This window comes from Vitis riparia, chromosome 11 (genome assembly GCF_004353265.1).
Source record: "Vitis riparia cultivar Riparia Gloire de Montpellier isolate 1030 chromosome 11, EGFV_Vit.rip_1.0, whole genome shotgun sequence".
NCBI classification, from domain to species: Eukaryota; Viridiplantae; Streptophyta; class Magnoliopsida; order Vitales; family Vitaceae; genus Vitis; species Vitis riparia.
This window is the reverse complement of record NC_048441.1, coordinates 19,192,314-19,206,502: the sequence shown is the minus strand read 5'-3', so window position 1 is coordinate 19,206,502 and position 14,189 is coordinate 19,192,314. Positions and strand designations below refer to the sequence as shown.

The following is a 14,189-nucleotide window of genomic DNA, read 5'->3' as shown; positions in this document are numbered from 1 at the left end:
CGTTAAAAGTTGGATTTGAGTATTAACAAAATTAAATTATTTAAAAATTATGATTTTGACCGCTTCAACTCTTTTCTATATTGAGAAAAACAAAAATCTATTCTGAATGGCTTAATTCAAATATTGTTTTTCGTTATTTCATTTTAAAATTGATTTTATTTAGTGAAAGATAATAATAATTGAAGTCAAATTAGGGAGTAGAAATTCCAGCTAGAGAATGCGATAGTTTCAAGTGAGTGTGACCAGAGGAGGATAAAGGGGGGATATTTCCTGCTCCTTATAGAAAAGGTCATCGCCAAGGCCAATATCTTCTACATTTCTTGAAGACAGTCAAAGGTCGGTCCCCATTTTGATAGGACTTTCCAGTGTCACCAACGTGTCCGCAAACGAATATGTGTCAGCTCCAAGTGGACTTCCCTCCTCATCCGACGTCAAAAATTTGCCATCTGTCGGTCTATCATTTTCAAGATGAAGCAGTTTCTTATGTTGTCAATGTGTCAGTCCAAGCACCAGTCCACGCGTCCTCCACATTCTTTCTTGTTAAGACCCCTATAAAGAGAACTCTCTTCATCTTCTCCTTTCAGTCCATCAGATTAGCGGAAATGGTGAGACCATCGGCGAGAAGAGACGGCGACCGCAACGACGTTGGCGGGCGTTACAAGGGCGTGAGGATGAGGAAGTGGGGGAGGTGGGTGGCGGAGGTTCGGCAGCCAAACAGCAGAGACAGAATCTGGCTAGGATCGTACGGAACGCCGGAGGAGGCCGCCAGAGCCTACGACGCCGCCGTGTTTTGCTTGCGTGGCCCGTCTGCAATTCTCAATTTTCCTTCAACCCCGCCGGATATTCCCAACGCTGCTGATCTATCGCCGCCAGAAATTCAGGTCACTGCGTCTAAACACGCTCGCAAGGCGCCGGAGGATTGTGAAGGACCAGAGTTGAAAACGCCGGTTCAGCCTGAGCAATCGGCGGCAGGTCCAGTTCCAAATGAGTTGAAGTTTTCGATGCTTTTTGGGGAATCATCGGACATGCATGGATATTCAGAATGGACCTTTTAAAGATTTTACTTATCTAAATAAAGCATCTGTTGCAGGAAAGATTCTCTTACATTAGATTAGAGCCATGGCCAAACTGCTACCCTTCATAGAGATGCGGTGATAGCCACTAGGTAGGAATTTTTATACTAGTAAAAGGTTAGGCATCTTTGAAATTGAGATGCAGACAAGAACGATGTTAGAATGGAAAAACAGATGACTGTATCATTCCTTTCTTTTATATACATAATTTGTGGGCTCCCGCTTTTCATAAAAAAATAATATTTTTCTTATTTTAACTTTAATTATTTTATATTTTAATTAAATTTTATTATGGCAATACCGTCCACTTAAGCTTTAAAAATTAAAATAAAATTTCAACTATGAGCCATCAGGTTGTGATACTCCCTCATTGGAAGGAACCTAAACGATCGACAGAAAATTATAAAATAAATAAATAAAATTGACGATTAGCAAACTGCCTCAACTGCAAGCCTCTTGGGGATGCTGCCGCAACTTGTTGACCCAAAGGCCTTCTCAGACACATCGAGAGAGCATGATTCCTTTCCAACACAGGCCTTTTTGATGATGTCCAACGCATCCTTGTTCCCCTCGCAGGAGCCTTTGCTAAATGATCCACAGCTGCCCTGTGGATCACCAAAGCTAGCAAACTTAATATCTGAAATTGGTCGATTTTGGCAGGCAAGTTCCAACACATTGTTCTCATATGCGTTTCCGCATGCAGTTCCAATCGTGACGGTTTGGAAGTTCACCAGAGACGGGTTGCCACCAAATTCTTCAAACAAGACCAGTGTGTTCTCATCTGCGGTCATGAAGGACCTGGGAACATGGTACCTGAAAATTCACAACAGAATAGTAAGATAACAAGGTTGAAGAAGATGATAGAACGCTGGATTGAGAGCAAGTCTCACCATCTCTGGGTGGGATTGCCACAGTTTCTAACACATTTTGTGTTGGTGTATGGGCCGCGGTAGTCACAGGTTGCGTTGCACCCATCTTCTGCTATGCTAGACGGCCAGTAGCGGCCGAGACTCTGGCCGTTCACCCAGGCCTCACCCTTACCCAGACCTTGTAAATCTACCACAACTGCGTCTGTTCCCAGAGGAGCCTTGAAGGTGGTCTGCAGAGGAAAGAAAAAAAAAACTGTATATTGAACAATCTTGTTCTTCATAAATTGGATACAACATGCTGATTAATCCTTTAGCGGTTTCAGTACCTTATACCAAGTCAAGTTCCTGTTCAGGGGTACATTTCCTTCTTCCCACTTAGAGGGCGATTCCGGATCGTATAGCTTCATGGCCATGCCATGCATTCCAACCTTGTATGACCATTTGTGGGATGACAAGTCTTTGATTATTGTTTCATCACCCTTTCTTCCAACGATCTCCACGGGCCCAGAGATTCCAGATTGAACCAAGTCATAGAAGGCGCCATAGTTCTGTTCACAAATAGAAACTGAGTATTAACTGAACTTTCTTATACATAAAAATTTAAATGTATATGGAAGTGAGACGGCTTTTTTATATATACCTGAAAACCAATAGTAGCACTGAGCAATGCAATCAAATTTTTTCCAGGCTTCAGCTTCACCTTCTCCTCAAACACATAGTTAAAGATTCCATTTGTTGCCCATTGTGAACCAAGGTATTCCCCATTAACATAAGCATGAAGGATATGGCCGGTTGCGTTGACTCTTAATGTCATGTTATCCGTCCAAACAAGATCATCCTCATTGAGATCCACACTACACATGAACAAACAGCAAAAATTTACAACTTATAAAAGGGCTTTACATCATAAAAAATAAACAAAGAGAAGAATTAGGCTCAATTTACCTGTTCATGTACCACAGATAGTCGCTCCGATCATTAGTGGTCTTCTGATCAATAATTCTATTTGCAGAGACTTGACCCTTACCAAGAACGGCGGTGTCATCAATCATCTCTGGCCTCCAGGACCATTTAAGAGAAGCTGGCTGGTCTTCAGCTTCATTCTTATTCTTTACCATCACCGAAGTCTGAGCATTTACCTGAAATATAATATACGGATTACCAAATAGGGAAATATTTGTGCTTAAATCTAAGCAAATTATAAAGATTGTTTTTGTTGTGAAGTTCTATTACCTTGGCAGTGTTATAAACTTCCTTCTTACAATCTGGAAGGATGCTAACAGACCAAGCAGGAACAGTATATTCAATTCCACCATAAGTGAATGTAGCATCATTAGTGGTGTTGGAATTGCCAAAGAAGCAGCTTGATACTTTCTGTGTTGCATACACTGTGACCTGAAATACGGAAAAGTGAATTATTATACATAAATTTTAAAGAAACAATTCACAAAGAATTTATTTAAAAAAAAAAAAATTACTTCAACAGAATTTCCCATATCAATAGTAGTTATGTTTCCCTCTGTGAGAGTTTCCTCCATTGACTTCAAAACAGTGTGGAGGTCCTTCAAATGTCCCCATTTTGGTTGGTTCAGATTACCTGTGAAGTCAATGGAAAATAGGCTGACTTTCAGGGTAAAAATAAATAAAAATCACTTTTTTATATAATAAAATAAAATAAACGATCAGTTACCAAATTCATCAAGAGGTGCGTCATAATCATATGATGTCGTGATGTATGGACCACCAGCAACTCTACCAAAATTGGTACCACCATGATACTGAAAGGAAGCACAAGAAAAGGGATGATAAGAATGACAACCCAAGAACAAAAGTCAATAACTTAAAATTGATTCGAAGAAGATATATGCAAATTACCATGTAATAGTTTTGGAATGTGCCGCCAGTTTGGAAAAATCGGGCAACCGAATAAGAAAGATCTTCTGCAGTTCGATGTGGGTCCTTTCCACCCCAGTTCTTAAACCTATAATAATATTTTGAAACTTACATATTTTTTTACTACATTCGCAAATAATCAAACAAAAAAAAATGGAATCAGAAGACAAACCAGCCAGTCCAATTCTCCGTCCACATTTTAGGACTATTGGGATTGTTTGGTGTGAATGAATCACAGTACCACCCATTGCATGTGTTGATCTGTTAACAGTCAGTCAAACATTAATTTCATCACAATAGTTTTTTTTGGATAAATCCCATAAATGTATACATACATAAAAATGGGAAAAACAAAAAAACCCTAAAAATACCATTGGTTGTGGGGCATCGCTCTGTTGGCACATAATCCATGGAACTCCAATGTCAAGGGAGTTGGCCATGGCGGCACACCAGTCAACATACACTTTTCCGGCGTCTCCATAAGGTGCCATAATATTACCATATTCATTCTCGATCTGTTAAAAAAAAGAGAGTATATTAGTATATAGAAGTATGAAATCAGCCTATGCCCACCATACGAAAAGGACACAAAAAAAAAAAAAACCAGAGGATCCAACCTGGGCAATGATGATTGGGCCGCCTTGTGAAGCAAAAAGCTTCTCTTGTTTTGCCATGTCCACAATCAAGGTCGTGAAATTTTGCATCTCATTCTAAAAAACACCAAGAAAACACGATTAAAAATTGAAGATTTATAAGAATATTCCAAATAATTTAACATTAAAGTATTGTGATTACTAATTAATTACCATGAAAACTTTATTCGCCGTCCGGAACTCGATACCAGGCATATTGTGCAACCACATAGGGAACCCTCTACGTTAGAGTGAATAAACATAAAACTTCTAAGTCGAAAAATATGAAAACAAAAAAAGAAAATTAAAGAAAAATAGTGAAGTTTACCCATAGGTCCATTCAGCACAGACGTAAGGTCCAATTCGAAGAACTGCATACAGTCCTTCGGCCTGAATAGTCTGGATAAACCTTATGAGATCAAGGTTTCCACTAAAATCATACTCCCGACGAAGAGGCTCATGTACATTCCAGAAAACATAAGTCTCAATTGCATCTAAACCACCTGCCTTCGCTTTCCTTACCAAATCTGGCCACATCTATTGATAATTCAAAACAAACCCAGTATGGTCAGTAAAACCCATAAATAATAATAATAAAGAAGTTCCGATTTAGTCAGAAAAAGATAAAGAAAAAAGACCTCGGGAGTGCTACGAGGGTAATGGATGGAGCCAGACTGCAAAATCCTATGTTTGCCATCAATGATGAGGGCTCTTCCATCATGAGAAACCTCTACTGCAGAAGCCAAAACACTTAGGAGAACAAAAAGAACGCAGAAACTAATTGCACGAGTGGCGTTCTTAGAAGAAGCCACGCTCGTATTCCCGAGAAAATACGTGCGGTACATGTTTTCTTTGGAGTAGCGAGGACGCCGAGGAGTGACAACAAACCCTCAATATATAGAAAAGTGAGCGAGATGACTCGGTTCCAAATAGATTCATATCTTCTGTCATTATCCATTAAGCAAATTGTTTGATCTTTGGATTTTTATGGAATTGAGAATTATTTGCTCTTAATTATTGTACGAATTTCTGTATTTGTACAATTAATTTCTCCTCCTATGGGTTTTTACATTTCGTGTCACATAGTCAGTCCATTTTGTTAATTTCTAACCATAAACGTAACTGAAATGGATAAAGTTGAATTAACTTGAAAATTTTTATTATCAATTTTCCATATTGAAATATATGTTTCCATACTTTTTTTTTAGCATTAATTGTAATTATTTATGAAATGATTCTAGATTATGTAGGTAAAAAAGTGAGAAAAAAAAAATTAGTGTGAGGCTTTGGTGCCTCGGCGTTACATGTATAATTTCACGAGTAGTTTGTTTTTTCTAGCACATTAATTGATAACAACAATGTTTAAGAGTGGAATGGAATATGAATAAAAAATTTATACCAATTTGAAAAACAAATGTTACACAAATTGAAAAATTAAATATATTTTAAACTTAGGTTATATTTGGTTCTTGAAAAATTCGAGGGGAAAAGAAATAAAGAGGAAAAGTGGAAGAAAAGAAAAAATAAAAAATAGATTCAAAATCAATAAATTTTTTTTATATGTTTTTTCAAACTCATTTCATTTTAGTTTCCTCTATTATATAAAAATTAAATAATTTTAAAATATATAAATTTTTAACTAATTTTAACTATATTTGATTTTCTTTAAAAAAACCTTCCGAGACCAATATGTACTAGCATAACCTTAATTTTTTAATTTAACCATTATCAAAAGTTAATAATTTTTAAAGGCTTTGTAATTGGAAATTGTTAAAGATGGACTTCTTTTTAATGATGAATAATATGTACGAGCGAGGTTGAAACATGTCTTTCTTTCTTTCGGGGTAATAATGTTCCATTATTTGTTCTACGCAAATATAAAATATGAATAAAAATATTATTTATATAGTCATTTTATCATAATATTTTGATAATAATTTTACTTTGACCACATTTCTTTATACCCATTATTTTTATTTAAGTTATAAGGTACATAATTTTATATTTTTATCATTTCTTTTGATTATTCGATGAAATGTTTTGTTAATCCCTTCACCATATCCTTTTAATATCTAGTGATATTCTTCCTATTTAGTTCATAATTTTCATATTTTGGTATCTTGATCAAATTATTCATATATTAGTATCGTTTTTATACTATGATCATATTATTTATATTCTAATCATATTTTTCATCACATTTTTTATATCTAAACTATAAAATTTCATATTTATTGTACTTTAATAACATTTTTTTTAATCTTAATAACATTTTGTACCTGGATTACAATTTTTGTGCTTTAATATTTTGAAATGATACCTTAATCACTTTTTATTTATTTATTTATTTTTTTTTTATTTTTATCTTTAGTTACATTCTTTTTGTCTTTATTAATATTTTTTTTCCCTTCTTCAATTTGAAGATCAAAATGAGTTTCAAGCTATCTAAATCTCTAATACCTATTTGATGGTGAAGAGGCAATAAGGGCTTGAAAAATGGGCATAGCTATAAAGTTTTGAATAATCAATCAAAGTTTTATCAAAAACTATGTTTATTTTTGTAAGGAGCAAATTTATAATTATTTAAAATGTATTTGCACATGATTCTTATCAATATAAACAAAATCTAATCATATAATCAATATACATATATATGCAAATAATAAGTGTTTCTACATTCTATTTATTCTAATTTTATCTGTATTATAAATATAATTAGACTATATTTGGTTGATAAGATAAGATAACATATGCATATTTTATGATATAATTTACAATGAGATATGATATATTTGAATATTAAATTAATTCAATGAATATTATATAGTATATTAGATGGGATATATAATGTTATACTTATATTTAGTTTGTAAAATGAATAAAAAAATAAAATAAAACATGTATGATTTTTTAATGTCTAAAATAAATAAACATATATTGCATTTTAATATTTTTCCAATAAAAAATATGAAAATTTTCTTATTGTTTAACAATATTTATGATTAAAATATTTCAACCTTATAAATAATTTTTTTTATATTAGAACAGATATATAAATATATATTATATTATATTTGTTAAATATAAGATAAGATAAATAATGGACTTATCTCATGTCATAACTAATCAACCAAATAACCAAACATAGGATAAGATATGTTATCTCCTCTCTAATCTTATCTCATGTAATTTCCAGCCGACGAAGCATAACCTCCCACCCTAATTAAATTTAAGGAAAATGTGAGAATGAGATGAATTTCAATTAAAACTGTCAGTTTGTTTAATTGGAGATAAATCATTCTTATGGGAATGGATATTGCACATACTTCAATGTTGAGGATATGCACGAAGGCCCCTTTTTGAAATTTTAGTGGGTTTCAAACACCTATGAAATCGAGGGTTGCCAACCAACTAATAATGGGTTGGGCCCATGGTACTCTTTTTAAAAGCCCACAAATAGAAAAGAAAAGAAGGAAGAAAAAGAGCTTAGATAGCCCAAGAAACATTGAACACAAAAGCCTAAAGGCCCATTAATTTATAAGTTGGGTGTTTGGGAAGTCCATAAAATAATTTATCTTCTTTAGAACAAAAACTAATTTTAACTTAAAAAACATGTTTGATAAACATTTTACTGAAAATAGTTTTTTGAGAATTTATTCAAAATATGATTTATTTTTTAAAATAAATTTACAATATTTTTAGTAGGTTTTTTTTTTTTTTTTAAGAATATGTTAAGGAATAATTGAAAATTCGGAAAATGGTATTTATTGAATAGAGCTTAAAAATTATTTTTTATCTGCCAGTTTTCAAATAAAAATTTATTCTTAAAAATAAAATACTCCTATTTTTAAAAATTATTTTCAAACAAAGTCTGTTGAAAACTTTATTGCACATACTTCAATGTTGAGGATATGCATGAAGGCCCCTTTTGAAATTTTAGTGGGTTTCAAATACCAATGAAATCGAGGGTTGCCAACCAACTAATAATGGGTTGGGCCCATGGTACCCTTTTTAAAAGCCCACGAAGAGAAAAGAAAAAAAGGAAGAAAAAGAGCTTAGATAGCCCAAGAAACATTGAACACAAAAGCCTAAAGGCCCATTAATTTATAAGTTGGGTGTTTGGGAAGTCCATAAAATAATTTACCTTATTTAGAACAAAAACTAATTTTAACTTTAAAAAACATGTTTGATAAACATTTTACTGAAAATCATTTTAAAAAAATTTATTGTAAATATAATTTATTTTTTAAAATAAATTTACAATATTTTTTTAAGAATATGTTAAGGAATAAATGAAAATACGGAGAAGGGTATTTATTGGAAAGAGCTTAAAAATTATTTTTCATATACGAGTTTTCAGATAAAATTTTATTCTTAAAAATAAAATACTCCAATTTTTAAAAATTATTTTTCAAATAAAGTTTGTTGAAAACTTTGCCAACTAGGCGAAATTTATGATACTCTTGCTCTACCAACTATTGTTGATTATTTATATCCATGGTTGTTAAACAAATTTTTAATCAGCTACCAAAGTTGAATGGGCTTCATATTTTAATCCCAACAAGCATTAGTTGATCAGCTACCAAAGTTATTTGTAAGTTTAACTTAAATAAAAATGATATTCCCAAGAAACAATATGTTAAATTCCAAATCACCATTGATTTCATCAGATTTGATTACTTAAAATAATAATCACTTATTTGTATGGTAGTGGATAGAAAATGAAAGGAGAAAATGCCGTATCTCCTGAGTGAAAGTAACACTTGCCTTATAAAAAGTAGCGATCCTAGAAATGAATAATACATCAACTCATAAAAATAATATCTTCCAATCATATAATATACCCACCACCCTTATTTACGGTTTTCATAATGTAACGTATATTTTATATATTAAAGTTGATCAAGTCATTAAGGCTATGTTTGGTTCCCGGAAAATTTGAGGGAAAATGCGAGGGAAAGAAAATACAAAGGAAAAGTAGAATAAAAGAAAAAGTGAAGGAAAATAAAAAAATAGATTAAAAGTTAATAAATTTTTTTTTTGTTACTTCAAACTCATTTTATTTATTTTAACTCATCGATATAATGATTAAATAATTTAAAAATATATAAGTTTTTTATTAGTTTTAATTATATTTGATTTTCTTTGATATTTTTCATAGGACAACCAAACATGAGAAAATCATTTTCCTTAGCATTTTTTTTCTTTCCTTTGTACTTTCCGGGAACCAAACATAGCCTAAAGCTTTGTTGATTTGGTCTTTTAATAAAATGACAGGCTATTTTTAAGCTCAATTAAGGGATTAAAAAATTTTAATATACAAGGAAAAAAAAATTGTTCTTATAAAAGTTTTTTTTTCTTAATACCTACATGGGTAATTTATTTTTTTATTTTATTTCAAATAGAACTTAAAACTAAATTATGTTTATAATGTTAAAAAGTGAGTTGTTTATTTTTTTAATATTTTATTTCTATACTAAATATTATGAAATAAATAAAAATTAACATGTTATTTTAGCATTCGAAAAAAGTTAAATATTTTGATTTTTTATTCAATAAAAAAATTAAGAAATAAGTAATAAATCAATAAAAAAATAAAGAAGTGATAATTTAAAATTTAAAAGTAAATTATTTTCAATCATTTTTTTTAAAAAAAAAAACCAAGATGTTTGTTTTTTTTAACTTTTTATTAAAAGTAATTTGATTTTAAACTTTAAATCGTTTGTTTTTTTATTTTTTCATAACTTATTATCAGTTTTTTGTTTAATAAAAAAAAAGTCAAAATATTTTTTTTTTTTTAAATAAAACAAAACATGTTAGTTTTTTTTTACCTCTTAACATTATTAAATATTAAAATTTAATTTAAAATTAAATAAAAAAACAAACACTTTTATAGAGAATTCCTTCACAAAAGTCAAATCAAGGCCTCAAGATTGTGATTAATTTTGATCAAATGAAAACCTTTATGACATTTGATTGGCATTCGTTTATGACATAAAATTACCAATTTAAAACTTTTTAACTGACTATCACCTCTTAACTAAAATAAAAAACAAAATATTATCCAAACTCAGCCTTCCTCTTTCTCTGGAACCAAACAAGAAAAGTGGTTTTTTTTTTCTTTTCTTTTTGAAGTTTGGAGGTAAAATGTCAATTTCCAATTTCCTTTCCTGTGGGTGGGTGTGAAAGGAAAATAATTGAGGCTACGGAGGTGGGTCATGTTACAGTGAATTTGATCAAATAACAAGCCCTAAAAGACAAAGATGATATCATTTTCAACCATCAAAGAAATGGTAAGGTGCGTCAACATCTTGACACCTCACATTGTTGTTTAAAAATATGAAAATACAAATAATTTTAAGGAAAGGTGTCACTATCTTGACGCCCCTCTATCTGTCTCTCACCGGGAGTGGACGATTGGGAATGTCACCCTCGCTTGGTAGTTCCCACGTGCCTCCAAGAAATCGGCGAATCTCTGCTTGACACATGGACTCTCCTGGTTTCCATGGAGCCATAATGATCAATGGGCGAAAGGGAACTTATGATCGAATGACTTAAATACCCCTATGCCATAATTTTAAGTGGAAGAAGTAAACACAGAAAAAACAGAAAAAAGTATTTTTTTTTTAAAGTAGGAATATTTTTGGGAAAAGCTCTCTTTAGAGCTGAAGTGCTTAAACTTTAAGGTGTTTTTTTTTTTTTTTATTTTTTTATTTTTTTTTTATTTTTTATTTTATGGTTAACATGAAACTCTCAAATGGGGTTGTTGCTTCAATTGACTACGTTGACAGTTGGAATGGCAAAAAATGTAAATGTTTCATAAGATCCACACTGCTTCAGTTGACTGTGTTGACCACTTCCCGAAATATGAGAAAATCTCTTAAAATATCGATAAAAATATTGATAATTATTGACGTATCGAACAATATTCCAAAGAAATCGTCGATAATGATCATCATCGGTGTGGAATAACAAAGACTTTTCTAATAATTTTTTTTAATTATAATTACTTTAAATCAAACTAAGAATATGACAAGAATGTGAAAATATTATGAAATATAAAAAGAAAAAAAAAAGGTGATTAAGACATAAAATTTCAATATGATACCACCTTGATAATTTTTTTTTTTTTGTGGCACAAAATATTGAAATTAAATTATTATACTTACAATATATTTGTGAAAATGAGTTAATTAATTCATGAAATCTAATTTTTGTTTCTTCCGCTTCTCCCAACCCAAATTGATGCATTTTGTAGGTAGTAATTATTGAAAAGGAATCATTGATTTGGATAGAAAACAGTTTTTGGGACTGATGACAATTATTAAAATAAATTCTATTTTTGAAGATATAATAAAGTACTTAAAAAGTAAAATTAGAAAGTTATCTTATCATGGAAGTTTCTACGTGACCATGTAGTCTTTGAATATTAGTTACAATAATTATATTCTTGTATCTTTTTTATATTTTTGTATATTAGTAAATTGATTATATTCTTTGAATTTGATCATTATTTTTTTAACCTTTATTATAATTTTTTTTCATACATTCTAGAAAAGAAAAAAATAAAACTCAGAAAATACACCATTTTAGCATTTATTACAAATTTGAATAAAAAGGTGATAAAAATCTAAAAATTAAAAAGTTCAAAGATGCCTGCCTAAATAATGAAGAAAAGAAACAAAGGGGATAAGTGATTAAATATCAAGGGCATTATAGTCATTGCAAATGTATAAAAACCACTTCCTCAGTCCGTTGGCGGCCCCAGGAAGGAGCCCATCGCTTTCGGTGCCAAAAAACATGGGCCCAGTGTTTTCAATGGGTTTACTACTCAGTGGTTTCAGTGATTTAATGGTGATCAATCATTTCGGGACACGTACACATTCGCCGGTCGCCGGAATCTTTTGTGGGTCAGATCCCGGCCGGCGAGGGTCACATCCTAATCATTTGGACATGGACATTATTTAAAATTGCCCACTGACAAGTGACGTTTAATAAAATCGTCTTGGAATCCGTTTTAATAATAAAATAAACTCAATTATTTGTAACTTTTTTTGGGCAAATAAATAATCCCCGATATAATTCCAATACCATGGGCCAGGGCCAACCACTCCCATCATATATTCATATATGTGGATGAGCTTTTAGCCACCTCCATAATCTCAGAATTCTTCCAGATCACAACACTCTCTGTTCTCAACTTCTTCATTCAATTTTGATCCAATTCAGCCATGTTGGGGAAGACTTCCCGACCGGCCATCGGAAAGCTCGCCGGATCATTGATTTCCGGCAATTGTACTGCGATTTTGGATGTTGCCACCAGTCCTAGAAGTCCTCTGGACATGAAGATTCAGTCCCCTCGAGGGCAAAAGAATTATGACCTTTTTGGTGGGGTTGGACTCGGAATTGTAGCTGCACTAGATAAATCCAGCAACTGTGGGGGTGAAATTCTGGCGAAGTACGCCGTTTCCGGGACGAATTTGGGACGGTCAGGTCCAGTTCCGGTGACCTCCGGTAAAAATTGTGGTAGGTTGAAGGTGGGTTTTGGAGAATTGGAGATGGACAGTTTGGAGGATTACACGTATGTGACTTGCCATAAGCCTAACAAGAAATCCTTCACTAGGGTTTACTTTGATGGACATGAGACAACTGCCTTTCATAAACATGAATCTCCGGCCAGGCTTTCCGATGGCATGCCGGCGTTTCCCACCTCGGATTTTCTCAGTTCATGTCACTTGTGCAGGAAAAACCTCCATGGAAAGGACATATACATGTACAGGTACAACAACTTTACCTTTTTTCGATGTGGGTGTGGGTTGTTGGGATAATGAAATATTCGATCATAGAGCTAATGGGTGACGTTTCTTTTATGATTTACAGAGGAGAAAAAGCATTCTGCAGCAACGAGTGCCGGTCAAGGCAGATAGTGATGGACGAGAGGAAAGAGCAATGCAGATCTGAGGCTTCAAGATCAGCAGATGTTTCTAGCTCTCCCTACACAAGAGGCCAGATTTTCTCAACTGGGATTCTGGCAATTTAGGCTGGGACCTAGACGGTGATGACACACATCGGCAATAATAGTATCTAAACATACGAGAATTAATCATCCATGTGTTCAAAACAAAAGATTTTGCAAGTTCAAGCTGTAACTATTTCTTCTATCTGTAGATGTAAATAAATGGTTAGTGAATGAGAGAGAAGCCCTTATCAATAAAATGAAATCAAGATTCTTGGACATTTTTTTTTTCTCTGTTTCATATTCTGGTGGCAAGCAAATTACTGTACAAATGGACCTCGTCCATTGAATGGTAGACGAAAATAAGACCTTGTTTGAAAACGCTTTTAAGAACAAAATAAAGGAACCCGATTATGAAAAATAGTTATTCTCCATAAGAGTGGGATTGAATTTTGACTATTTCATCGAAGATTAATTGATCTTTAGTAAGAGTACATCAAATCTTTTATATCATTTGATATTACATAGCAAAACTTTGAACTTAAGTATTATTATTGCAATCTGATAAAGAGTTTTCAAATTCTTCTTTGCATTTTCAACTATGATTCAAAATATTATATAAAAAATAATTCAAAACATTTCAAATTTATTAAATAAATAATTTGTCTTCAAAATATTTTTTTTATAAAAAAAAAAAAAAAAACCTGTCTTTTGAGTTTGAGAAATGTTTTCTACTTTAACGAACAAAAGATATTTTCTAAAATAG

The 14,189-nt window shown here is 32.0% G+C and overlaps 3 protein-coding genes across 3 annotated transcripts; 2 read left to right on the top strand and 1 right to left on the bottom strand.

Moving 5' to 3' along the window:
• The first annotated feature begins 602 nt into the window (after window positions 1-602).
• LOC117925515 (ethylene-responsive transcription factor ERF016-like) lies at window positions 603-1,324 on the top strand. Its single transcript, XM_034844535.1, has one exon. The coding sequence runs from the start codon at window positions 603-605 to the stop codon at window positions 1,053-1,055; it is 453 nt and encodes a 150-aa protein (XP_034700426.1). The 3' UTR covers window positions 1,056-1,324.
• A 98-nt stretch (window positions 1,325-1,422) lies between these two features.
• LOC117925522 (beta-galactosidase 15-like) lies at window positions 1,423-5,313 on the bottom strand. The gene is made up of 15 exons (XM_034844544.1): window positions 5,106-5,313; window positions 4,796-5,004; window positions 4,642-4,708; window positions 4,453-4,545; window positions 4,207-4,350; window positions 4,008-4,096; window positions 3,818-3,923; window positions 3,633-3,720; window positions 3,421-3,539; window positions 3,176-3,337; window positions 2,888-3,081; window positions 2,583-2,796; window positions 2,269-2,490; window positions 1,964-2,172; window positions 1,423-1,886 (listed from the first exon to the last, which is right to left on the bottom strand). Exons 1-15 carry the CDS (start codon window positions 5,310-5,312, stop codon window positions 1,502-1,504), a joined length of 2,508 nt encoding a protein of 835 aa, XP_034700435.1. The 5' UTR covers window position 5,313; the 3' UTR covers window positions 1,423-1,501.
• A 7,290-nt stretch (window positions 5,314-12,603) lies between these two features.
• Window positions 12,604-13,704, top strand: LOC117924547 (FCS-Like Zinc finger 14-like). The gene is made up of 2 exons (XM_034843194.1): window positions 12,604-13,246; window positions 13,348-13,704. Exons 1-2 carry the CDS (start codon window positions 12,699-12,701, stop codon window positions 13,505-13,507), a joined length of 708 nt encoding a protein of 235 aa, XP_034699085.1. The 5' UTR covers window positions 12,604-12,698; the 3' UTR covers window positions 13,508-13,704.
• Window positions 13,705-14,189: the final 485 nt, after the last annotated feature.